This window comes from Chelonia mydas, chromosome 27, assembly GCF_015237465.2.
Source record: "Chelonia mydas isolate rCheMyd1 chromosome 27, rCheMyd1.pri.v2, whole genome shotgun sequence".
In the NCBI taxonomy this organism is placed as follows: Eukaryota; Metazoa; Chordata; order Testudines; family Cheloniidae; genus Chelonia; species Chelonia mydas.
Window position 1 is genome coordinate 10,700,576 of NC_057860.1, and position 24,918 is coordinate 10,725,493.

General features: G+C 63.1%; 1 protein-coding gene across 3 annotated transcripts; it reads left to right on the plus strand.

Moving 5' to 3' along the window:
* Positions 1-414: 414 nt before the first annotated feature.
* On the plus strand, positions 415-24,674 carry OSBPL7 (oxysterol binding protein like 7). Of its 3 annotated transcripts, XR_006287663.1 has the most exons (24): positions 415-657; positions 8,703-8,877; positions 9,451-9,573; positions 10,194-10,247; positions 10,582-10,695; positions 10,875-10,997; positions 11,196-11,322; positions 11,520-11,623; positions 12,130-12,222; positions 12,624-12,753; positions 13,186-13,310; positions 13,966-14,073; positions 14,420-14,551; positions 15,772-15,853; positions 16,407-16,729; positions 17,167-17,304; positions 17,707-17,770; positions 18,218-18,296; positions 18,393-18,537; positions 19,932-20,076; positions 20,812-20,938; positions 21,127-21,249; positions 21,714-21,873; positions 21,907-24,674. XR_006287663.1 is itself a non-coding variant. In XM_037887091.2 (23 exons), the coding sequence occupies exons 2-23, from the start codon at positions 8,779-8,781 to the stop codon at positions 21,820-21,822; spliced, it is 2,667 nt and encodes an 888-aa protein (XP_037743019.1). In that variant the 5' UTR covers positions 416-657; positions 8,703-8,778; the 3' UTR covers positions 21,823-24,674. The 3 variants fall into 3 exon arrangements, 2 of the variants coding, with proteins under 2 accessions (XP_037743019.1, XP_037743020.1); XM_037887091.2 differs by having other exon boundaries at positions 416-657; positions 21,714-24,674; XM_037887092.2 differs by having other exon boundaries at positions 416-657; positions 16,410-16,729; positions 21,714-24,674.
* Positions 24,675-24,918: the final 244 nt, after the last annotated feature.

Below are 24,918 nucleotides of genomic sequence, written 5' to 3' on the forward strand. Positions count from 1 at the left end.
CTATCGTGGGCTAAAACCCACTCCACCAGATGCCCAAATAAATGTGTTCCTCTCTCAGGTGCCACAAGGACGCCTCTTTGTTTTTGCTGATACAGACTAACACAGCTGCCCCTCTGAAACCAGTTGCTACCCCAGGTGACACCCTGGTTTTGGGTCCAGCCTGTTGGGCTGGTACTGCCCAGAGGGCGGGGTGTGGGGGTCCGCCCTGGTGAGCGGGTCCTGGCCCAGAGGGGACAGGGTTGGGGTGGGTTCCCCCTTGACGCCACGTTGCCCCAGGGGCGGGTTTGGGCCGGTTGTGGCGGAGCCTCTGCGGCCGTCCCCGCTCCGGCAGGGGCGCTCAGCCCGAGAGACCTCCCCGGCCGGCCCGGGCAGCGCCCGCTCGGCGAACAGGACCCTGCCTGGGGAGGCTGGACCGGGCGAGGTCTGGACCGAGCCCGTTCCGGTCCAACGCCTCTCTCCCGAGTCCTCCACGGAGCAGGGGGGCAGAGCCGAGCCGAGCCGCGGCAGGAGCCATCGGGGATTAGGGGCGAGGGACCCGCGGCCGCTTTCTTCCGTGTTCCGGCTTCCTGCCGCCAGCCGCGGCGGCGCGGGGCAGGGATGCGGCCGGGCGCCGGCGGCGGGGCCGCTGCGGGGCTGGGGATGGCCCCGCACGTCTAGGTAAGGGGCCGGCCGCGCCCCCCTGGCTCCGGGCCTGGGCGGGGGAGGGCTGGGATCCGCCCCCCCCCGGCTGGGGTTCAGCAGCTGCCCGGGCTCGGGGGTGGGGGGCTGAGGGGCTGGGCACGGGCGGGGGGGTCCTGTCTGTCTGTCTGTCTGTCTGTCCGTCCCACCTCCTGGCCGCTCCAGGGAGGGGCTCTGGGGGGGTCTGCTCCCGGCTCTGGGGGTGCAATAGGCAAGTTGCGGGGGTGGTAGCGCCTGGCCGCCCCCGTCCCGGAGCAGGGACGCCGGTGTGCTGGGCGCTGTCCCCGGTGAGGGCAGCCGGGGACCGGCAGCCAGGACGCCTGGGTTCTATTCTCAGCTCCGGGAAGGCAGGGCCGGCTTCGGGGTTAGCGCGGGGGACCGGCAGCCAGGACGCCTCGGGTTCTGTTCCTGGTTCTGCCACTTACTTGCTGAATGGCCGTGGGAAAGTCACTTTTTCCCCCCCTCCTGCCTCAGTTTCCCCCATCTGTAAACTGGGGTAGCGACACTGGCTGAAGTGCCCTAAAGGAGGATTAGACAGTGTTTTGAAAATGCAAAGGGACAATTCTTAGCTGTTTGATTGGGCCGGGCTGTTGCCCTGCTGTCCAGCCCAAGTGTAACTGTGATTGCATTCTGCCTCCTTAAATTCCTCCCCCAGTTTCACTCGGGTACAGCCGTCTCCTTCCCTTCCTGTCCTAAACCTGGGGCTCAGCGTGGCTGTAGAGCAGCCGCTGCGTTCCACCCCAGAAGCGACTGCATTTCAGAGGGCCTGGGTGACGCGACGCTCAGACGCTTCCTTTGGGCGCATTGGCAAAGCCCTCTGGGGTGAAAAGCACCGTAGGCATCTCGGGTATTTTTAGCAGCGGCGGTGAGTGACACCCGAGTGGGTACGCAGATTGAGGCGGCAGGCATGGCGGAAATTTGCAGTGAGCGGAGGGAGATGGGGCCTCCCCGTGGAGCACGCCTCCTCTGGTTCATTCACACGTGCCTTGTGGCCGTTTGTGCGACAGCAGCACCCAGTGCCGGGCACTGTCCAAACCCAGGCTAAGAGACGGTCCTGGCCCTGAGGGGATGATAGATTGGAACGGCAAGGCAGTGGGGGGGGGGCAGATTTTCAGAGCAGCTCGGGGCCAGCACTCGGCACTCGCAATCCGGGCCTTCAGCACCCACTTGGCAAACCTGGTCTGTGCCTAGTCCCGGAACCAAAGCCCTAGGTCTAGTCTCGCGTTTTCAGGTTCAGCCTCGTTTTGCAACTCCAAAGGGACCTTTCCATGCCCCCGCTGCCCTTAAACCCTTTCCACCTCCTCCCCTCATCTTTGCACACCCCCAACACAGCACCTGTTTCCTGACTCCAACACCCCTTCCCTCTGCCTGTACGGAGCCAGGCACTCCGGGCTTTGTGGCCTGTGGTAACCGCTCCCCCATAAACCGAGAGGCAGTAAAATCAATGGGGCACATCTTCAATGGGGGAGGGCAGTGGGGTTCAGGCTGGAGTTTGGGGGTGGCTGTCAGATCAGGTGGCAGCATGGCTGGACAGGCCTTAAGGCTATCGCTGGGGTGCTAGCTTCGCACACCGTCGCTGTGCCAGTCTCTAGAGCTTCATTCACAGATTATCAGTAGGTCACCCAAGGTAGGAGGGTAAAGAAGGGGATCTGCCCTCATGAGCTGCCTGCATCGGTACTGAGTCACCGCCGGCCACGTGCAGGAAATGCTGAAGAAGCAGAATGGGCAGGGTAGTTGGGAGGATAGAGTTTGCACTCTGAACCCAGCTGCCTGGCAGCTCCCAGGTAATTAGCTGTCGAGGGGAAGTTGCACTTGTCGTTGGAAGAGAAGCCAAAATAACTCTTAGCGGGTTTTTCTCCACCCGGAGTAGGAGTGACGCTGGGCCCTTCTCCAGCATTTTCTACTCGGGGATCTCAAAGTGCTTCGTGTGTGTTGGGGAGTTAAGACTCAAAATCCCATCTGAGGTGGGTCAGTATCGTTATCCCCATTTCAGATGGGGGAAACTGAGGCACGGGGGAATGGGAGCGACTTGCCTGGGGTGAGACAGTGGGTTAGTGGCAAAGCTGGGAGTAGCACCTAATAGTCCTGGTTCCAAGACACCCCTGCTCTAATCACTAAACACACTCTCCTTCCAGAGTTGGGATTAGAACCCAGGAGTTCCTTGGGCCCCCTGCTCTAAGCACTAGACCCCACTGCTTCCCAGAGCCAGGACTGGCACCCAGGAGTCTTGGGTCCCAGTCTCCTGCTCTAACCATTAGACTCACTGCCTGAAACTTCTGTACTTTTTAGCCTGTCATCTGAATGTAGACCATGGGTGGGTGTTTGTATATATAATTATTATTTGCATTTTCAAAGCACCAAAGAGCCCTAGTCAGGGACCAGGACCGTGCTGAGCCAGTCGCTGTGCTATATATGTATTTACTCTCCTTTTTATGTTTCACGTGGTAGATCACATTAAAAAAGTAATTTAGTGAACAGAAATTTGCTCGGAAAATGTCAGTTTCCCTCCAGTTTGAGTTGCATCTGGGTTTGTGATCAGTGTGTGCTGGGTCTGGGTGATTGAGATTTCAGTTGGTATAAAAGCTGGAGAAAATGTGAATGTTGTCAGGAGATATTTTGGGGTGTGGGGGGGGGGAAGGTAGGTGTTGGCCCCCCTGATGCCCATACCCTCTGGTTAGGAGACTCAGCTGTTGACTTCAGTGGGAGTCAGGGACTGCTGGGCTCTGTTCCCAGCTCTGCCACTGACTTGCTGTGGGACCCTGGGGAAGTCACAGCCCTGCTCCGTGCCTCAGTTTCCCCTCCCACCCTTGTCTATTCAGCCAGTGAGCTCTGTGGGGCAGGGACTGCCTCTTATTATGTGCAGGTGCTGCTATCATGCAAACAGACCCTGACCCATGTCTCAGGCTGCTTCCCAGTATCGAACTGAAAGTGGCGAGAGGAGGTTGTGGGAAGGGAGCAGGGTGGAGGAGTGAAGAGTGGTGGGCCAGGAGAGATGGCGAGGAGGGGTGGAGGTCTGGGGCCATGGCAGCTCTCTGTGTGGGGCGGAGGGGGCAGCAGGCAATCGTGGGGGGCTGGGCTGTGCCTGGCATTCCAGCTGGTGCTTCCCGGGGCTGGGAGGTGGAGGGAGTCGGCTGATGTGGGTGTCAGGGATGATCAGAGGGGGCAGAACGCAGTGTCCTGGAGAGATGGCTGAGAGGCCCTGGCCTGGGCTTGGAGCTGCTGGAGGAGGCAGGATCCCAGGGTGGGTGGAGAGTTTGGCCCTAGGTCCTCAGAAGTGTTGGAGGGACCTGTTCAGTCCATCCAGCAAGTCCCCGTCCCCATCCTTCCCAAGGGGGCGTTTGTGGCACCCACAGTGTGGTCCAGGGCACACATTTGCTGCCTTTGTTTCCTTCCTACTCCCCGTTGTGGGCTTATTCTGGGGGGATTTGGAACACTGTCTTCAGCTTTCCTCGGGGGCAGCGCGCGCTGCAGGGGTCGTAGCAGGGGACTTTGAGTTAGGACTCCTGGGTTCCTTTCCCGACTTTGGGAGGGGCGGCTGTAGAGCTGGGAGTCAGGACACCTGGGTTCTGTTTCAGCTCTGGGAAGGACGTACTGTGTGTAGTGGCTCATGCTGGGGGACAAGACTCAGGACCCTGGATTCTGTTTCTAACTCCCCCACCGCCCACTTGCTGTGTGATCTTGGGCAGGTCGCTTCCCCGCTCTGTGCCTCAGTTCCCCTTCCCCCTCCCCCCCATCTATAGTATATTCCCCAGATCTCTGCGTGCAAACGGTATAAACACAGAGGCCTATGAGCTGATGGGGAAGCTGGGAAAGGCCCAGTGCCGAAAGAGTTAAACTTTCCTGAGGCTTGTGAATGACCCTGTTGTCATAGCATCAGGGACAGGCAAGGTGTAGAACTCCCACCCACGCAACCCCCCTCTGCAGAAATACAAAGTTTTGTTTGCCAAGGGAGGGTGCAAAGGGGAAGGACAGGGAGGGCCAGGTGCTAAGATTCCCCTCCCCCACCATGTTCCCTCAATGTCACCACACCTGCTTCCTCCCCAGGTCCCCCCTTGGCCTCCCCCGGGGTTGTTAGCAGGGATCCTGCCAGCTGCCAGGGGCCCTGGGTCATGGCTTCCTGGGGAGCAGGAGGGTGATGGGGAGTAGCAGATGGGAGATTCCTAGCTCTCCGGTGAGTGGAGACACCTGCCGTCCTCTTCTGAGGATGAGGGGTGAGGAGGCAGAGACATGGGGAACGGGGGATGTCAGTGATGGATGGACAGTCAACCTGTGGAACTCACTGCCAGGGGATGTTGTGAAGGCCAAAACTAGAACGGGGCTCCAAAAAGAATGAGATCTGTTCATGGAGGACAGGTCCATCAGTGGCCATTAGCCAAGATGGATAGGGGACGCAACCCCATGCTCTGGGTGTCCCATAGCCTCTGACTGCCAGAAGCTGGGACTGGACGACAGGGGATAGATCACTCGATAATCGCCCTGTTCTGTGTGCTCCCTCTGAAGCACCTGGCATTGGCCACTGTCGGAAGTGGGCTCGATGGCCCGTTGGTGTGACCCGGCGTGGCCGTTCCTACGGACCTGTATGCTCGTGCGCGGCATCGCACCCTGTCATTTCATACGGCCAGAAGGGGCTATTCCATCCCCTACTCTGGCCCGCCGTATAGCTACAGGCCATTAATGTTCCTCCTGTGTTAAATCCAGAGACTTCAGCTCGACGAAAGCATTTCAATCCTCAGGAGACTAACCTGCCTCGGCAGAGACTGCGGGGCCTCTGCAGGGTTGGTCGCAGGGTTCGTGCCGGCTGTGCCCAAGGCCCCTGCCGTGGCAGGGAGTTGATCAGGTGTGATATGCCCAGGTGATCCCAGCAGGAGCCCGGTGTCCCGTGCTGCAGAGGAAGGAGAATCCACCCCATGAGGTCCCTGCCAATCTACTCGGGCTGGGGGGGTGGGAAATCCCGTACAAACTCCAAATCTGGCAACCAGTCTGACCCTGAGCAAGTCAGCGGGACACGCCAGCCGGGCAGCGAAGACAGGGTCACCGGCCACCTCTGATCCTCCTTCAGAGGCAGGCTCTTAACCAATCCAGATGCTTTTCCTCTGTTGTTAACCCATTGTAGACCACCTGGTCAGTCTATCTTGCTGTGAGAATTATGTATCGAAGTAGGAAATGAAGCCATGAATTCCCACGGCCGTGGCTCTTTTGGGTAATGTTAATTTGGCTCCTGAACCCCTGAGGTCTGAGTATCGCTGCTCTAGACACTTGTGTCCTGCCTCGTGGGGAGGGGAGAGGCAGAGGAGACGAAAGCTCCCGGCCTGAAAAGGGGGGTGGGAGGGGAGAGAGACAATGCCCAGATCGGACCCTCACTGGGGCGTCCTCTCCCGCTCGCCCGCAAACCCCTCTCGTCTTCTGCTTGCTCCCCGGGCTCGCCCATCGTGTGCACAAGCCCCTCTCCTGTTCAGCCCTGAAGTGTGTGTGTGTGGGAGAGAGTTCGCCCTCTAGTGGCCGGGCCCACTGCTGGGGTGGAAGGAACCTGCGACTGCTCTCCCAATGGTGGGCTAGTGCAAAGGGACATCCAGGGTTCAAATCCTGGCTCTCCAAGGTGGCCATATATTGTTACGTGATCCTTGGGCCCTCTACCAGCTGACGACTCCTGACGGGCTGTGGATGAGCTGGGACAAGTGGATGCTTTGCAAGCAGTGCAGAGTCCCTCCTGCCACGGGCAGGTCGGGACGGGGGATGATAGAATCCACGTTTCTCCCCAGTCTGGCCAATGCCTAGGGCCTGGGATTGGAGTTTGCCTGCCTAGCACCCCCAGCAGTGGGTGAGGGCACCTAGTTTGCTTATGAGAATGTGCTATGGGACTGTGTCAAAAGCCCTATTAAAACCAGGCTAGATCACTTCTACTGTTTCGCCCATGCCTAGGCCAGTAACCTTGTGAAAGAAGGAAATTAGATTGGTTTGGCATGATTTGTTCTTGTCAAATCCATGCTGGCTAGTCCTTATTACCCTGTGATCCTCAAGATGCTTACAAACTGACTTGTTTGCTCCAGTATCAAGTTGGACTGATGGGTCAATAATTCCCCAGGTCCTCTTTATTACCCCTTTTCAGGATAGGTCCTGTGTTTGCCCTCGCTAATCCTCTGGCACCTGACCTGTCCTCCTCGAGTTTGCAAAGATATTTTCTCACATTTCCAAGCTTGATTCAGCTAGTTCCTTAAGTAGCGTGGTGTGAATTTCATCAGGCCCTGCTGACTTGAATACATCTAACCTGCCTAAATGTTCTTTAACCCATTCTTTCCTTCTTCTGGCTTCAGTTTCTTCCCCCTTGTTAATGTTAATTGTGTTAAGCATCTGGTCAGAATTAATCTTTGTAGTGAAGACTGAAGCAAAATAGGTATTAAACACCTCCGCCTTCTTGATGTCAACATCCATTATTAGCTTCCCTTCCCTGCTAAGGAGAGGACCTTCACTTTCCTTTGTCTTTCTCTTGCTCCTAATGTATTTATAGAACCTCTTTTATGCTTCTAGCTAAGTGTAACTCACCTTGTGCCTTTGCACCTGGGCCATTCGTTTATATTCATCCTTAGCAATGTGTCCACATCCCACTAGGCAGTAGATCCTACTAAAGAGGAGAGGGTAGAAGCTGATCCTACTCTTTGTGGGATTCCCTTTTTGATTTTCAGGTCATTAAAGAGTTCCGGATGGATCCCTACTGGCCTCTCACTATTCTGGCTCTCTTTCCTTTGCACCAGGGTATTTGCAGAGCTTTGTGCACCCCGGGGCCTGCCGGGTATTCTCCACAGTGGTCTCCGCTAGTTAGAAGAGCCTTCTGCTCCATGCCTCCTACCATGGAGACACTTCCATAAGCTAACGGCATCTCCCTGAGGCAGCTACCCCTAGCCCTGGTGCTCCTTTGCTATGCTGCAGCTTACAGACGGTGTGCCAAGCAGATGCAGCTTCTCAAGAGCCTTCTGTATCGCGGTGAGATCTCTTAGGGCTGTGGAAAAGTCTGCCAAGGGAAGTGGGAGAAGCTTTGTCCCCAGGGACCCTTAAAGCTAGACAGGACAGAGGCGCAGGAAAATGTGTTGTCAGGAACAAGCCTGCCGGGACCGAAAGGGTCTCTTCTGTGTCCAGCTCCTGTGATCCGACGTTCCAACGGAGAGCGAAGCCCCCCGGAGCTCTTGCTTGCATTTCTGAGCAAAAAAGAAAAGCCAAAGGGCCGGATCCTCAGCGGCTGTAAATCTGCCTCTGTGGCACTGTTTTGATTTACCCCAGCTGGGGATCTGGCCCCACGAATGCAGTCAGGTGACACTGCACGTACCCCTGAGCTGAGCGGATCAGAGCTGGCTTGGCCACACAGTACTGTCTGGATCTGGTGGTCTCCATGGGAATAAGCTGGCTTTTAGCCCAAAGCCAGCCTTGGTAAGGCTCCTGCTTGCAAAATAAAAGTCCTGGGGGGGCTGTAGGGGCGATCGTTGTTCATGCGGGATGTGCGAGGTAAAGGTCTGTGTACAGTGGGGTACGTGCTTCCCTGGCCAGAGGTCCAGAGTTCCCACTTCTTAGCAAGATGAGACTGAGGCAGAAGGGAAGGCGCCGGGGTCTGCCCCTGACTGGCTAAACTCTGAAGGCGAGATCCTGCATCTGGTTTAGCGTCCACTCTGAGGAGCCCTGTGCGAGCGGGATGAGAAATTTGCAAATAGCCCCTTGTCCGTGGAGGTGTTAGAGATCCCGTGGCCTTTCTTGTAAGTGCCAGGGTGTTCGCTCCAGCGTCCAGGCCAAATTCCAGAACTGGACCGGAACAGAAGGGGGCTGCGGGCTGGGAGCGAGGTGCATCGGTAGAGCTGGGCGGGGTTCGAGGGCTGGAATAGCAGGGGGGCTGCAGGTCGGGATCGAGATGTCTGCCCCCCCCTCGGAACCTGCCTGTCATTCTCATGGGAGCGGCAGCTCCAGGAAGCGGGTCACAATGTCGCCGCGGCGCCACCGCTCCCAGGCCGTAACAAGCCGGGGTTTGGTTTCTCTCCCCGCAGGAGGGCTCCGAGCTGGCGATGAAGGTGTTGGCCTGACACCGAGGGCCGTCCTGTTGATGAGAGGGAGCCCCCAGCCATGGGCAGCCACGAGAAGGAGCCGGCCTCCCCCCGGAGGGCACCGGCGCCGTCCAGGTCCAACAGCATCGTGTCTTCCAAGCACAGCAGCGCCCACCAGGTCCGGCATCTCCCCTCCCTCTCGCCAATGCTCCCACCAGACCCTCCCCTGCCCCCGGGACCAGGACTAGGCCGGGGAGCCTCCTCTCCAGAGATCCCTGGCAGGGGGGACGGGCAAGAGGAGGGCTGGAGACCTCGCCCCAGAACCGGCTGCCCGGCCCCCAAAAAGCGGGGCCAGCCAGAGAGGAGGCCTGTTTGCACCAGGGGTCTGACGCCACCCATCAGTGACTTGGGAGCCAGGGATGTTCTCCTGGGCCCGTGTTGCGTTAAGCTGGAGCAAAGGCAGGGACTGGGAAGAGGTCCGACGGGGAACCCAGCCCCCTGCTGTCCCCACCCGCAGTACGGCACGGCCGTTTCCTAGTGCCGAACGGCGCTGGTGCCCCCACAGCCCTGGGCGGTGTGTGTGCGAGATAGAGAGAGATCATGGTCCATCACGCCAAGGAACATGCGTCCCGGGGCACTAAGGGAGCAGCGCAGGGGTTGCTATAAAACTTGTTACCTCCCTCGGCGCCCGGAGGTGGGCAGTGTTGTGGCCTGTCCGTTCCCAATCAGACCCCCCACCCGTGTGCTGCAGGGCTCCGAGTGCTGGGAGGTGGTGGACGAGCCCCGGGGCAGGATCGGGCCCGGCCAGGAGCTGGAGCGGCACGAGGGCTACCTGCTGAAGAAGAGGAAGTGGCCCCTGAAGGGCTGGCACAAGGTGAGAAGGCGAAGGGGGGGGATAGAAAACCACCCCCCTTCCACAACCCGGCACCCCGCTGTCACATCACTGTCTCCTTGCAGTGCAGCTGGGGGACTGCGAAAGGAAACTCGGGGCATTGCCCCAGCAGGAGGCGCTCTTCCCCACGCCGGTGCTGATCGAATGCCCCAGCAAGGCCCTGCCTGCATCATTACAGAGCCCAGGGATGGGGGGTATCTGGCTAACGCTGGGGCGTTTGTTGACCCTGGTTTCCTTGGTCAGCTCCCAGATAGGGTGGTTACGTTCTGCCTCCAGGGGATTTCCCTCTGCAGCTTCACGGTCCTCCTTCACTTCCTGTCCTAAACTGCCACACGTTGTTAAATAGCTTCCAGCCCAGGCCTGGCTGCATTTCGCGGCTCTGTGAGCCATCCGTGGGCAGTGTGGCTGTTAACTGTGTCCTGCACTCCACTCCAGAAGCGATTCCTGGATGTCATTTGGAAGGTGTTTTGCATCCTCTAGGTGCCTTGAATCCAGCGCGTGAGCAGGGCTCCTGGGGGCAGATCAGGCTGCCCTCTGCCCCCGGCGTCCCCGCCCTCTCCTCCCTCCTTCAGCCTTGTTTCCTTCTCCTCTTCCTCCCACAGAGATACTTCGTGCTGGAGGAGGGGATCCTGAAATACGCCACAACGCGCCAGGATGTGAGTATGGCACAGGGCTGGGTGCCTGTCCTGGCCTCTGGGCAATCACGGGGCTGGCCGGGGGCCAGGATCAGTCTGCCTGGGGGACGGGTGCTGGAGACGGCTTGCAAGGACCCTATGGATCGCACCCCCATTTCACCACCATCCCCCTGCCCCAAGTGGGACTGGTTAGGAAGGGGTCTCTCACTGGGGACCTTTCTTCCCCCGATCCAGGTGGGGTGAGGTGGGCGGGGCGGCACACTGAGACGCAGGGGTGGAATCCCACGTGCCCGGGCACTGCCCGGTGCCCGCTCGCGCCCCAGCTGACCTGGGCCTGCAACCCCGCCCCTTCCAGGTCCTCAAGGGCAAGCTGCACGGCTCCATCGACGTCTGTCTGTCCGTCATGTCCATCAACAGGAAAGCGCAGCGCGTGGACCTGGACACGGAGGAGAACATTTACCACCTCAAGGTCCCGGAGCTCGGCCTGGGCACGGGGAGAGCGGGTGGGGGAGGGAGGAGACGGGATGGGGAGAGCGGGAGTGGGTGGTGGGAGGCCGGGGCTGTGGAGTGGGGATGTCTACGGGGGGTGGGTCACACCGTCCCATCTGCCCCCCCCCCCCAACTCTCTGGGATCTCCCCCTCCTGCAGATCAAATCCCAAGAGCTCTTTGACAGCTGGGTGGACAAGCTGTGTTCCCACCGCCGGGCGGAGAAGCCCAAGTGCCCTGCGCCCACGGGGGCCCCGGCCGGGCGAGTCCTGCCCCCCGCCCAGGTGAGCGCTGCCCATCTGCTTTGGGAACATGGGATGGGACTGGGGGCTCCCATCTGCGGGGTGCGTGTGAGGGTGGGGTGGTCATGGGAGACTCTGCCCCTTTGGGAGATGGAACCCAGGCGTCCGGGCCTCGCCCTCCCCCTATGGACAGAGTCTTCCCCTGGGGGCTCCCTTAACCCCTACCCCTGTCTCCCCCAGGGCTATGGCTCCTGGAACCGCGTCCTGCCGTTGGATGGCGCCCCAGCCCTGTCCGCGCTGAGCAGCCCCCGGGACAAGGTGAACGCCTGGCTGAAGGACAGCGAGGGGCTGGATCAGTGCTCGGCAGGTGAGAGGGGTGGGAAGGCTGGGGCTGGGGTGTGGAATTCGGGGGGCTGTGGCACCCGACCTGAAGGGCCCTTTAGGTGCCCCGTCCCCCTCCCCGAGCGATGGGGGTGGGGAGTGTGGCACCCACTTGCTCTTGTTCACTGTGGCTGCTTCCCTGCTTCTCTCTGTACCCGGCCCCCATCTGCCCGCCCATCTCAGAGCTCTCCGAGTGCCAGGGGAAGCTGCAGGAGCTGAACAAGATGCTCCAGACCCTGGAGACCCTGCACCGCATCCCGTCCGCGCCCCTCATCTCCAACAGCCAGGTGACTGGGGGTGGTGTGAGGGCTGGAATAGGGGGGATGGATCCTTCCTGTAGGGCGGTGCTGGCTCTCTAGGGATACCCTGCAGGGCAGCCAGGGGCAGTGCTGAGATCAGTGTCCGTATTGCTGAGAGCGGAGAAGACCCCAGATCACAAAGGGGAGCCCAGGGGAGGGATCGTGCCCTGAATCCATGGTGATGGGCTCTACGCAGGGTCCTAGGTGCAAAGCCATCCACATAGGTGGCATGAATCTGAGCTTCCCATGGGCTGTTGGCAGCGGGTGGGGCAGGGCAGTGGGGATGCCGATTCACTAGCCAGGTGCAGCGTGGTTGTTAATTGGGCCCCGTGCTTCACCCTAGAGGTGGCTGCATTTCACACTCAGCGAGCGATCCCTGCGTGCCACTGGCTATGGCATCACAGCCCTGTCACCTGAGTCTGCCCCTCGGCCCCCCCCATCCATGGTTCCTTCCCCTCTTGCCAGGGGGGTCTCACGCTCTCTCTTGGTTACAGACCTCAGCAGCTGCAGAGAGACCCAAAAAGGGGAAGCGAACCACCAGGATCTGGTGCACCCAGAGCTTTGCCAAAGACGACACCATCGGCAGGGTGAGCGGGGCTGTGCTTTGTGGGGGGGAGGGCCTTGCTGATTCGACTTTCCCCAGACCCATGCCGTGCTGGGTTCGAAGGGTAGAGGGAGGCTGGAGCTGACCATAGGAGAGGGAGGCCCCTGGCGAATGAGGGGGCTGGAGGAGGCCACAGCATGAGACCCCCAAGGTGTGGCCTCGAGAGCCCAGATCCCATGCAGAGCAGAGTCAGGGCTTCCAGGGAGATCCCCACGCAAGCCAGATTCCCCGCAGAAGCGCGGCCTAGGGGCTGGAGTGTTGGGGGGGGGCGTCTCTGAGAACGGCACGAAGCCCCTTGCGGGGGGTCAGAAATCAGGCTGACGTATGAAAGGGGGTGCTCCGTGGGGATCTAACCCTTCCCTCCCCCGCTCCGCGCCCCCACAGGTGGGCCGCCTGCACGGCTCCGTCCCCAACCTCTCGCGCTACCTGGAGTCAAGCCAGAGCCAGCCAGCCTTCAGCCTCCCCCCGGAGTACAGCCAGCTGCCGCGGAGCTTCTGGATCCTGGCCCAGAAAGGTGGGATGGGTTGGGAGTGGGGGGCAGGGTCAGCCGTGGGGACAGGACATGGGGCCTGCTGCTCTGAGGGCACAAGCTGCTTTGCTTTGAGCGAAAGGACCCCGCCCCCCGTGGGATCGCCGCCGTCTGGGGAGATGCGCAAAGCGCTTTACCTGGTCCAGCCACTGGGGGGAGACAAAGCTCCCTCCACGGGGATAGCTCAGTGGTTTGAGCACTGGCCTGCTAAACCCAGGGTTGTGAGTTCAATCCTTGAGGGGGCCATTTAGGGATCTGGGGCAAAAATTGGGGATTGGTCCTGCTTTGAGCAGGGGGTTGGACTAGATGACCTCCTGAGGTCCCTTCCAACCCTGAGATTCTATGATTCTATGAAAGCTCAGCACCAGGTGAATGTGGGGGACAGCCTGACCTTGTCCCCCCTGCCCCTGTCTCTAGTGCACGGGTCCCTCAGCAGCGTGCTGGCCGTGCTGACCGTGGAGAGGAATCGCCTCCAGGAGATGCGGCGGGCGCTGGATTTGCAACGCCGGGCGGGCAGCGCCAGGAACGCAGCCGTGGCTGGGGTAAGGCCCCAGGTGCGCCTGGCCAGGGAGCCGCGGGCCGATCCCAGCTTTGCCCGCGGGCTGCCGGCGTCCCGGCCACCTGGATGGGTCATGAGCGGGGAACTGAACCCGGTCGCTCTGCTTGAGCTGACGGACGAGGCCCGGGGAAGCAGCCGCCTCGCCTTGCCCACTGCAGCTGCTATAGGGAGACAAAGACCCTGGCGCTGGCGGTCATCGTCCCAGTTCGGCTGCAGTTTGCCGGGCTCCAGACCGGAGCGGGAGTCCCCCGGGGGGGGAGATCCTGCGCTCCCGCTCCACCTCCCCCAGGCACCCGCCAGCATGGAGGTCCCGCTAGCTAACGAGACGGAGAAGCTCTGGGTCCTGGGTTCGAATCCTGCACGGGGCTGTAGCGACTGGAAGTATGGACCGTTGGGTGGCTCTCTGGTTATGGAGCGTCAGCAGGGCGGCCCTGGGGGGGAAGGCTACACTGTGCCACCCGTGATCAGCAGAGCCCGGCAGGTGCCAGGTGGCCCCGCGCCCCAGGGCGTGCAGGAGGTGCCCTGGAGGGGGTGCTGGGCCAGGCCATCGCGAATGTGGGGGTGGGAGGGAGGAAGGAAGGGACATGCTCCCGGGAGCGGCCCCCCCCTCAGCGTTCCCTTGTCTCCTCCCGGCCCAGGCTCCCTCGCAGAACCCGGACCATGTGGAGTATCTGCAGCGTTTCCACTCCCTCTCCATCTCCTCCGACGCCACGCTGGACTCGTTCACCTCGCTCCACCCAGACGAGGTCAGGCGCCCTCGGGGACGGGGAGGGAGGGGAGTGAACAAGGGGCGGGGGGGGGGGGGGGGCGTGCCTGTGGGTCGCTGCTGGGGGCCATCGATGGAGGCATGCAGCACCGAATCGACCTGCAGATGGCTGTCCAGTCCCCTGGGGGGCGGGTGGGGTGTCTCTCCCAGTCGGGCCTGGGTCCAGCGCTGCCCCTTCTAGCCAGTCCTGCTGCTCCTGGTTCCCTGGGGGGGGGGTCAAACCTGCCCCTGCCATGGGGGACCGAGGCCCCCCAGGTGCCACCTGGCATAGCCCGTGCGCTGTCAGCGAAGGGTTACGGTGACCGTCCCCTTCTGCCCCCTCGCAGCCTGGGGCCCACCTGGCCAAGGGGCGGGAGCAGCAGCTGTCCAACCGCAGCATCGTCTCGCTCTCCGACTCGCACACCGAGTTCTTCGACGCCTGCGAGGTCTTCCTGTCCGCCAGCTCCTCCGAGAACGAGGTGAGGGGCCGGGCTGGGGGGGGGATCCCCGCTGCAGGGCTGTCCTGCACCTGATCCCAGGGCCCTGCTGCCCGGGCTGCGTCAGGCGTCTTATCAGTTCCCTCGGGGGGTCCTGTCAGTAGCTCCAGGGGTCTCAGCGGGGTCGACACACCAACGCTGACGTGGGGGCCGGCTGACCGCGGTGGTCCTGTACGTGGGCACACACAGCTGTCCCCACATGTGCATAGGTGTCTCCTCACAACAGCCACACAAGGACACATGTCCACACACACGCGCGCACACACAAGGTGCCGGCGTGGCCGTCAGGGTCACAAAGTTTAGACATCCCGAAGGACCCTGGGGGCGGGGCTAAGAGAAGGGGGAGGGACTAAGAAAAGTGGGTGGGGCTAGAGGAAGCCATCCCATGCAAAAGCCCTGGGCCGGCTTTGTTTGCTGCTTTCCTTTCCTTGGCTGGGTTTGGGTTTTGTCGCACTCATTTGGCCTCTCTCTGTTCTCTCTCTTCCGTCCTCCTCTCCGCCCTGGCCCAGCCGCTGGCCGAGAAGCCCCTTCCCCCCCAGCCCCCCAAATCATCCTCATGAGCTTTTATTTGTGTCTCGTGTAGACGCGACCTTGGTGCATTAGAACCATTATCCGTAGAAACCACCCTCCAGCTCCCGCTCTCTGCCTCTCCCCCACCCCCCACTTCTCCCCCTTGGAACCCCCTCTCCGCTACCCCCCTGAAACCCCCACCCCGATCTTGGGTCTTCCGCGACTGAACCCCCAGCTCCCAGATGACCCCGCTTCCTAGATTCTAGCCACCTCCCTGCCTGCGTCTAGTGGGGGGGCGCAGGGCCCGGAGTCTAGACAGCCCCCTCCTGCCCTGTCTGTGCTTTGGGGCAGGGGGATTCTGGCTCCCAGGAGCTTAGGTTGAACCAGGCTCCCAAATTTGGAGTGGGGTAGCAGCCAAATGCACCTGGGGGCCAGTACACGGCCCTCTCCCCCCCCCCCAATTCTCCAGAGCCTGGGGGCTGCTCCCCAGCTGGCTCCGAGGGTGGGGGATTTTGCCCCACCGGCTCTAGGGGGAGCGGGGGTGTTTGTGCTTTAACCCTCCCTCCCATCCATGCAGCCCTCGGCCTCCCCACGCCCCCCCCCCCTCCCCCCGGCTCCCCAGCTCCCGGCGCCCTGCGCCAGTTCCAGTCCCATCGTTGCCAACCCGGCCTCTGACCTTTCTGCCCCTCCAGGCCTCGGACGACGAGTCCTGCCTCAGCGAGGCCACCAACAGCCTCTCCGATGAGGCTGGGGGGGACGGGCGCCTCCAGAGAGGTATTGGCGGGGGGGGATCACCAGGGGTTGGGAGAGGTGCTGGATGATGTGGAGGGCATTGAGGAGGGGGAGATGTTGGGGGGGCTGGTGGCTGCGGGGAGGTTGGGGTGATGGCTGGGGGGAGGGGGAGAGGTTGGGGACCGATGGCTGGGGGGCTGATGGCTGGGGGGAGGTTAGGGGGTGATGGCTAGGGGGAGGGGGACAGGCTTGGGGGCTGATGGCTGGGGGGAGGTTAGGGAGTGATGGCTGTGGGGAGGGGGACAAGCTGGGGGGGGCTGATGGCTGGGGGAGGGTTGGGGGTTGTTGGCTGGGGGAAGGTTTGGGGGAGGGGGAGAAGCTGGGGGGCAACAGCTGAAGGAGGGGGACGGGCTGGGGGGCGCATGGCTGCAAGGAGGGGGCCGGGCTAGGGGGGCCGATGGGTAGGGGGAGAAGCTGGGGGTGGTGGCTGGGGGGCGGGGAAGGGGACAGGCTCGGGGGGGGGGGGTGATGGCTGCGGGGAGGGGGGCCGATGGCTGGGGGGAGGACCCAGTTGACTGCCCCCACCCGCCCCCAGCAGGCCGAGGCGGGGCGGACGGCGGGCCGGCCCCCTGCGCGTCCGAGACGGGCGGGGGGGCGCTGCCGGCTCCCCCGCCCCTGCCCGTGCTGGTGCCCGCGCGGCTCCCGCGCCGGAGCTGCCTGCCGGCCCCCAGCGTCCCCGCCGGCGACATCAGCCTGTGGAACATCCTGCGCAACAACGTGGGCAAGGACCTGTCCAAGGTGTCCATGCCGGTGCAGCTCAACGAGCCGCTCAACACCCTGCAGCGGCTCTGCGAGGAGCTGGAGTACAGCGGCCTGCTGGACGCCGCCAGCCGCTGCGCCGACCCCTGCGAGCGCCTGGTACGGCCCCCCCCGCCTCTGATCCTCCCCCCAAGCCCTCTGCCCCGCTCTCACCGGAACAGACCAGTTCTCGGAGGGGCCCTTCTTCGGCCTAGCCCGTTGCTGCGGGGGGTTCCTGGGCTGGCCGGCTGGCCACGTTCCTTCCTGACCCCTCCGGCTCAGGCCCTGAAGCATGAGGGTCGAAGGCCTGGGCAGCTCCTTCCGCAGCCATTTGTCCTCATTCCTAGAAATGTCTAATCCGTTCGCCCTGCAGCAGGGAGTTCCACCCATTCATAGTCCTTTCCGCATGGTCCCACCTCCATTACATGAGTGGAACACGTTTCTCCCTGTAGCTGCCCCTCCACCCTCTTAGCCCTGCCCACAGCACCACCTGCCCTGGAGCATGGGTGTTACGGCCAGATATGGACCAGGCCCCAGTGACTCTCTTCCCCCACTAGGTCTGCGTCGCTGCCTTTGCTGTCTCTGCCTACGCCTCCACCTATTACCGTGCGGGCAGCAAACCCTTTAACCCCGTCCTGGGTGAGACGTATGAGTGCGTTCGGCCGGACAAAGGCTTCCGCTTCATCAGCGAGCAGGTACTAAGCCGGCTGGCCAGGCTGGGGCGGGCGGGACACAAGGAGTCAGCCACTGTAACAAACTGACAGTGGATGTGACCCCCCTGCCGCCTCCTAGGCGGAATCCAAACTGCCTGCTGCATATGTCATGAGCACCGTACTGCTCGCAGCTGGTGGGGATTCGCCAGGCGTTATTTTGTCTCTCTCCCCCAAGAAGAACACCCAGGGCACAGAGGAGAGGTGTCCGTAGCTGAGAACGGAGATGGGGGGTGGGGTGGGGGCTGCAGAGGAGAGAAAGCTCTCGTGCAGCAGGTGGGGGGATTGCAGCTTCCCCCAGCCTCAGCTCTCCAGACAGAGGACACAGATGCGTGACGCTGGCCTGGGTGAGGCATGGCTCTTCCTTTCTCTCCCCACTGCCTGCAGGTTTGCCACCACCCGCCCATCTCCGCCTGTCACGCAGAGTCAGACAACTTCATCTTCTGGCAAGGTGAGAACCAGGGGATCAGGGCTGGGTCAGAACCGCCCCGGTAGCGGGATTCCCTGCCCTCTGTGCTCAGGGACACAGGACCAGGGGCTGGGTCGGGGCCAAGGGCTGGATCAGAACCGCCCCGGTAGCGGGATTCCCTGCCCTCTGTGCTCAGGGACTCGGGACCAGGGGCTGGGTCGGGACCAGGGGCTGGGTCAGAACCGCCCCGGCAGCGGGATTCCCTGCCCTCTGTGCTCAGGGACGCGGGACCAGGGGCTGGGTCGGGACCAGGGGCTGGATCAGAACCGCCCTGGCAGCGGGATTCCCTGCCCTCTGCGCATAGGGACGCGGGACTAGGGGCTGGGGGTGGTCAGAGCCAGGTGGGAGGAGTGCTCCTCTGTGCTCAGGAGCGCGGGTTTGGGTCAGCACCGCCCTGAGCGCGCGCCCATCTCTCTCTGCTCCCTCCAGACATGAAGTGGAAAAATAAATTCTGGGGCAAGTCCCTGGAGATCATCCCCGTGGGGACCGTCAATGTCAAGCTGCCCAGGTGAGTGACTCCCGGGGCTGGCGAGCCCCTGCCCACCCCCATGGTGCCGGGCCCCTGCCCCCCAGCGCCCAGTAACTGTCTCTCTCGCTGGCCAAGGTTCGGGGACCACTTCGAGTGGAACAAGGTGACGTCCTGTATCCACAACATCCTGAGCGGCCAGCGCTGGATCGAGCACTACGGCGAGGTCCTGATCCGCAACACCAGGGACAGCACCTGCCACTGCAAGATCACCTTCGGCAAGGTGGGGGGCCGGCCCCTCGGCCCCCAGCCCCCCGCCCCATAGAGCGGGGCCGGGCTCCTCGGTCCCCGGTCTTCCCTCCAGCCTCCTGCTCCACAGAGCGGGGCTGGGCCCCATGTCCTCCCTCTGCCCCCACATCCTTTCTCAGCCCCCTGCCTTGCCTCCAGCCTCCCACCTCATAGAGCAGGGCCGGGCCCCACATCCTCCCTCGGCCCCCCACAGCCCCCCTCGGCCCCCTGCCTTGCCTCCAGCCTCCCACCGCATAGAGCGGGGCCGGGCCCCTTGGCCCCCGGCCTTCCCTTCAGCCTCCTGCTCCACAGAGCGGGGCCGGGCCCCATGTCCTCCCTCTGCCCCCACATCCTTTCTCAGCCCCCTGCCTTCCCTCCAGCCTCCCACCTCATAGAGCGGGGCCGGGCCCCACATCCTCCCTCGGCCCCCACAGCCCCCCTCGGCCCCCTGCCTTGCCTCCAGCCTCCTGCCCCATAGAGCGGGGCTGGGCCCCACATCCTCCCTCGACCCCCACATCCTCCCATAGCCTCCGGCCTTCCCTCCAGCCTCCCGCTCCACAGAGCAGGGCTGGGCCCCACATCCTTCCTCGGCCCCCACATTCTCCTTCAGCCCCCTCTGCCCCCTTGGCCCCCTGCCTTGCCTCCAGCCTCCCGCCCCATAGAGTGGGGCTGAGTCCCACATCCTCCCTCCGCCTCCACAGCCCCCCTCGGCTCCCTGCCTTGCCTCCAGTCTCCCGCTCCACAGAGCAGGGCCGGGCCCCACATCCTCCCCTCGGCCCCCACATCCTCCCTTGGCCCCCACAGCCCCCCTCGGCCCCCGGCCTTCCCTCCAGCCTCCCGCTCCACAGAGCGGGGCTGAGCCCCACATCCTCCCTCGGCCCCCACATCCTCCCTCGGCCCCCTGCCTTGCTTCCAGCCTCCTGCCCCATAGAGCGGGGCCGGGCCCCACGTCTCCCTGAGCCCCCACAGCCTCCTTCGGCCCCCTGCCTTCCCTCCAGCCTCCCACCCCACAGAGCGGGGCCAGGCCCCACATCCTCCCTCGGCCCCCTGCCTTCCCTCCAACCTCCCACCCCACAGAGCGGGGCCGGGCCCCACAGCCTCCCTCGGCCCCCATACCTCCCACCCCATAGAGCAGGGCTGGGCCCCACAGCCTTCCTCGGCCCCCACACCTTTAGGGGTGGGTCAGACCCACCTTCCCTCTCCCACTCACCCCCTTTTAGCTTCTGCCCCATCTTCTCTTTGCTCCCAGCCTCCCCGTTTCCTTCTCCCCCCCCCCGCCCCCCGTTCACTCCTCCTTTCCCCCCGCCTGGCATTTCTTCCCCTCCTCCCTTCTCCCCCTTCTCTCCCCCCCGTGTCTCTCTCCCCCTAACCCCTCCCCTCCTCCGGCAGGCCCGCTACTGGGGCTCCAGCGTCAACGAGGTGCAGGGAGTGGTCCTGAGCCGCGGGGGGCAGGTGATCCACCGGCTCTTCGGCAAGTGGCACGAGGGGCTGTACCGCGGCGCGCCCCCGGCTGGCCAGTGCCTCTGGAAACCCAGTAAGAACCGGGGGCTTCTTCCTCGAGGGATCGGCCTTCTATAGGGGACGGGATAACCGCCCCCTGCAGGGACAGACCTCCCATCCCATAGGGGCCATCCCTCCATAGGGGACTGGATAACCGCCCCCTGCAGCGACAGACCTCCCATCCCATAGGGATCGGCCCTCCATAGGGGACTGGATAACCGCCCCCTGCAGGGACAGACCTCCCATCCCATAGGGTCCGGCCCTCCATAGGGGACTGGATAACCGCCCCCTGCAGCGACAGACCTCCCATCCCATAGGGTCTGGCCCTCCATAGGGGACTGGGAAACCACCCCCTGCAAGGACAAACCTTCCCATCCCATAGGGATCAGCCCTCCATAGGGGACTGGGAAATCGTCCCCTGCAGGGAGAGTCGCCCCCCACCCCTTTGGGATCGGCCTTCTCTAGGGGATTGGGACATCACACCTATAGCTTTGGCCTCCTTTGGGGGACGGGGGGGGGTGTGCTGGCCCCTGCAGGGACAGCATCTCCCAGGGAACTTGTGGGCAATAGCCCTGCACCCCATTACCCTCGTTGCACATGAGGTTTGGGGGCCCAGGCAGGAACCCCAGTCTGGGCTGTGAGGGAAGCATCCCGGCTCCCAGCCTCATGCCCCGGCCTGTCCTCGGCCGGGGGAGGGGTGCTCTCCGAGGGTGGGGGGTTGGAGTGGGAGGGGTGCTCAGAGGCTGGCTCTGTATCATCCCCCGCGCAGACCCCATGCCCCGAGAGCACGAGAAGAACTACGGCTTCACGCAGTTCGCCCTGGAGCTGAACGAGCTGACGCCGGAGCTCAAACGCTTCCTGCCCTCCACGGACACGCGGCTGCGCCCCGACCAGCGGTGAGTGCGCCGGGGGCGGGGTCCCCCCCCCCTCCCTAAGGCAGCCCCATCTTCTGATCCGGTGGGGTCTCGCAGGCTCGGGCTGGCTGAGTCCTTGCGCATCTCCTAGGGGAGGGGGGACGTGGTAGAGGGGGTGCAGCTGAGACCCCACAGCTCATTGCAGCTGTGATTCCCCCGCCCACACACAGGTACCTGGAGGAGGGCAACGTGCAGGCGGCAGAGTCCCAGAAGCGCCGGATCGAGCAGCTGCAGAGAGACCGGCGCAGGGTGATGGAGGAGAACAGCATCTCCCACCAGGCCCGCTTCTTCAGGTACCGGCTCCCTGCCCGGCCGCGCCTGCGAGCCACCTCCCTGCCCCGCTCGGAGGAGGGGACCCCAGGGCCCGCGTGCGGGTCCCCAGGGGGCTGGGCGCCGCTCAGGGGTGTTGTGGGACCCCCCCACCCCTGGGTCCTGGCTCATGCCAAAGCCACACTGTGGTCGCAGGAAACTGGAGCAGGAGAGGGGGCTCCGGTCTGGGAGGGGCCTTGGGACTTAGAAATGGGGGGAGCCCCTGGGATATTTTGGGATATTTGTGGGGGGGGGGGGAGCGGGGAGCGAGTTGGGGTTCGGGCCTGGACGCTGGGCCCAGACGCTGGGCCCAGGTTAGTCGCAAGGCCCGGTCCGCCGTTGTCTGCCCGGCTCTCTGGGGCGCCCCCCGGGGGGCTGAGTCCTGCCCCGGCACGGCCAGGACCCCCTGCGCCTGACCATGTCCTTCCCCCTCCCCTCTCCTCGGCAGGCGGCAGACGGACCCCGGCGGCAAGGAGTCCTGGGCCAGCAACGACACCTACTGGAAGCTGCGGACGGAGCCCGGCTACGCCAGCCTGGACAGAGCCGTGCTGTGGTAGCTGCGGGCGTCCCGGGGGCCACCCTGCCCAGCGCTCTGTGCCCCTGCCTCCCAAGCACAGATGGATTAGTGGGCAGGGGCTGGGCCCCCCCCGCGCTGGACAAGTACAAGGAGGGCAGGGCACTGGATCCCGGCTGCCCCCTCTGGGGTCCGCTGGGACATTCGCCCGGGTGCCTCGGCAGTGCCCCCCAGTGGACAGGGTGAAGGTGCCGCGTGTGAAAGGTGTCCTGGCCCTTCCCGGGTCCGCCCAGCTCCCAGCCCAGCCCCGTCGCTGCTGTCTGCTGGCCGGACAGCCCGCACCCCGCCGGCACCTCATGGACCGTGGGGGGTGCCAACCCGATGCACTTAGTTCTGCCTTCCCTCCCCACGGGGGGCACCACAATGTGGGGGCGGGGGGGGGGAAGCTTTTATTTTTCAAATTCTTTGTATTAATTTAAACAAACCTGTACACAGAGGGGCCTGAATTGGGATCCCAGCTCAGCCCCGGGGCGGGGTGAACAGCGGCAGATGGGAGGGTCTGCACGGGAGATGGGAGAATCCCTGAGAGGAACTGAGCTGGCTGTGTTACCTAATGGTTGGCCTCAGGACTCCTGGGTTCCATTCCCAGCTCCAGGATGGGAGTGGAGTCTAGTGGTTAGAGCAGAGGAGCTTTGGGAGCCAGGACTCCCGGGTTCAGTTCCTGGCTCGCCCAGGGCCTGTACGGATGGGTGAGGGGTGTCCCCAGCTGGGAGCGAGGCGGGATGCGGGTGTTAATGACTGACTGTCTGTAGAGCCCTCGGAGCCCCCTCTATTCCGGGGATGGCGTGTTCGCCTCAGGGGAGCTGGGAGTTGTTCCCCTTGGGGCCCCCAAATCTGCTCAGGGCCTGAGCCAGCCCTTTTCTCTCCCTTTTTTGGGGGGCCAGGGGATGCAGGGTCAGAAAGCACCCCGTGGGCACCAATGCTTGCGGGGAGGCGGTCCTGGGCTGGAGCGCTCCGGTCAGTTACCCGCAGGGGGCACCGTGGAGCGCCACCTTCCTACACCCTCACCCGCCAGCATGGGGGGCAGGGATCCCCCGCGTGGCTTGGGGTCGGCCTGCAGGCGGGCAGACCCCGCCCCCTCCCTCCAGGCCCGGTCGCGCTGGGTTTGGCCTTTTGTTGGATCAAACCTTCCACGCCTCTAATAAAGGATCCCGAAGAGCCTGAATGCAGTGTCTCCTTCACCATCACTCCCCCACCTTTCCTCTCTCCCCCCTCCCAACCTGTTGGGGGAGGGTCTTCCTCTCTGCAAACCAGGTCCCCTCCAGCCCACCCATGGGCTTCTTTCCTTCCTGCACCACAGTGGTTTCAGACACTCCTTATCTGGGGCAGGAGGCTTCATTCAGTCATGTGGCCTAGGGGTTAGAGCCGACAGCCCGGACTCCTGGGTTCTGGTCCCAGCTGTGCGAGGAGAGTGGGGGCCAGGGGTTAGTTGTGGGCGGGGGTGGTTGTCAAAGTGAGGTCTCCTGGGTTCTGTTCCCCATTTTGCCTCTGGATGCAAGTCACTTGTCTCTGCCTCAGTTTCCTCACCAGGCTGGCTAGAGCTAATTCACTGGTGTAACGTGCTTGGAAAGCCCCATCTGGAAGGTGCTGGAGCCAGGTCGGGCTCCTGGTGCATGCCCAGCAGGGGATGGCGTGTTGCACGGCCCCCCGTCAGTGAATGAGCACAAGGGCTTGGGGAGCGGCGAGCTGCTGCAACCCCGAGTATGGGGCCAGGCCTGATGACCAGCTTGGTGCTGTGTGGGGTGTGGCCACCCCCGAAGGTGGCTGCCTGCAACCGCAATGGAGCCCATCTGTCCTGGGAGGGGGTGCAGGCTCCCTGCCTGGCTAGGTGCCCCCAAAGCGCTGGGCTCTCTCCCCATCCTGCCGTCACATCCCTCGAGTCACCGCCCGCCGGCTCTCGCTCACCGGCGCATCGCACGCTTGCACCCGCAGGCCCTGAACAGCCAGCCCCACCCACAGGTGCTCAGGCATTGACACACACACCCACCCCCACACCCCCCCCCAGCCTGCTCAGTGCATCCCTAGGCATCCATGTGCCCATCTCAAGCACGGCTGGGGTTGCACATGGTCACAGCCAGCCAGGCAGTTGCACCCCCCCCCCTTGCACACACACACACAGAGATGGCTGTGTGTGTCGCTCTCTCACATGCTCCCTGCACATCAGCTGCACGGTGAACTACATGCACACGCGTGTGCATGCACACACGCACACAGAGCCTCTGTATGCAGTCAAGTACTCAGCAGACTTACGGCTGGCGTGGCACCTGGTCCCATCCAGCCAGGTGCACCCCCCGGCCTCTGTACACGGGCCCCCTCCTGAGTGCAAGGTGTGTCTGTGTCCCTGCTGCGTGCGCACGCACACACACGCACACACACACACACACACACACACACACACACAGAGTGTGCGGTAGCCACAGCTTTACAGTTTATTTAAAGAAATTCTTAAGCCAAAAAAAAACCCACGGAGAACCTGTACATGTTTCAATAAATATGTTCAAAAGTAAAGATTTTTTTCTTAAAAAACAAACAAACCACCCCCCTACCACACCACACCCCCCCCCCGCCCGCTTCCCCCCCAGCACAGACCCGCACATTTCGCCACCCACGCTTGGCAGAGTGTAAACAGGTTAGGCAAGCAAGGCAGGGCTGGTGCTGGCCCATGCCCGCAATGGGGGGCAGCCCGGAGCGGCAGGCTGTGCCCGCTTCTAACAGGCTGGCACCTTCCTCTGATTGTCTGGCTGAATAAATCCACCTCCAGTGTGCCCAGGCTAGAGGCTTCAAATAGTGCCCGTCCAGGGGCATGCCCCAACCGGGGGGGGGGGGGGGGGGGGGGGGGGGGGGGGAAGAAAAATAACATTTAAGATGTACCTAAATCCCCCCCGAATCGTTAGGTGCGTAGCCGAGTGGTGGAGGGTTTCATGGGACAGGATTGCTGCTGGTTGCACGCTGGAGAGCAGAGCTTCCCCCCCCCCCCCCCCAATCCCCCGCCAGGCGCTGGGGTGCAAAGGGGGGGGGGGCTCGTTCGTGCCTGGCAGAGCCCAGCGGCTGGGGGAATTGCCTGGCTGCACATGTGCGC

Bases quoted from the DNA above. Each gene is read 5' to 3' on its own strand.
- OSBPL7 (XM_037887091.2), top strand. From the start codon at position 8,779: ATGGGCAGCCACGAGAAGGAGCCGGCCTCCCCCCGGAGGGCACCGGCG. The intron at 8,878-9,450 runs GTCCGGCATCTC...CGTGTGCTGCAG, and splicing joins AGCACAGCAGCGCCCACCAG to GGCTCCGAGTGCTGGGAGGT. The intron at 11,624-12,129 runs GTGACTGGGGGT...TCTTGGTTACAG, and splicing joins CCCTCATCTCCAACAGCCAG to ACCTCAGCAGCTGCAGAGAG.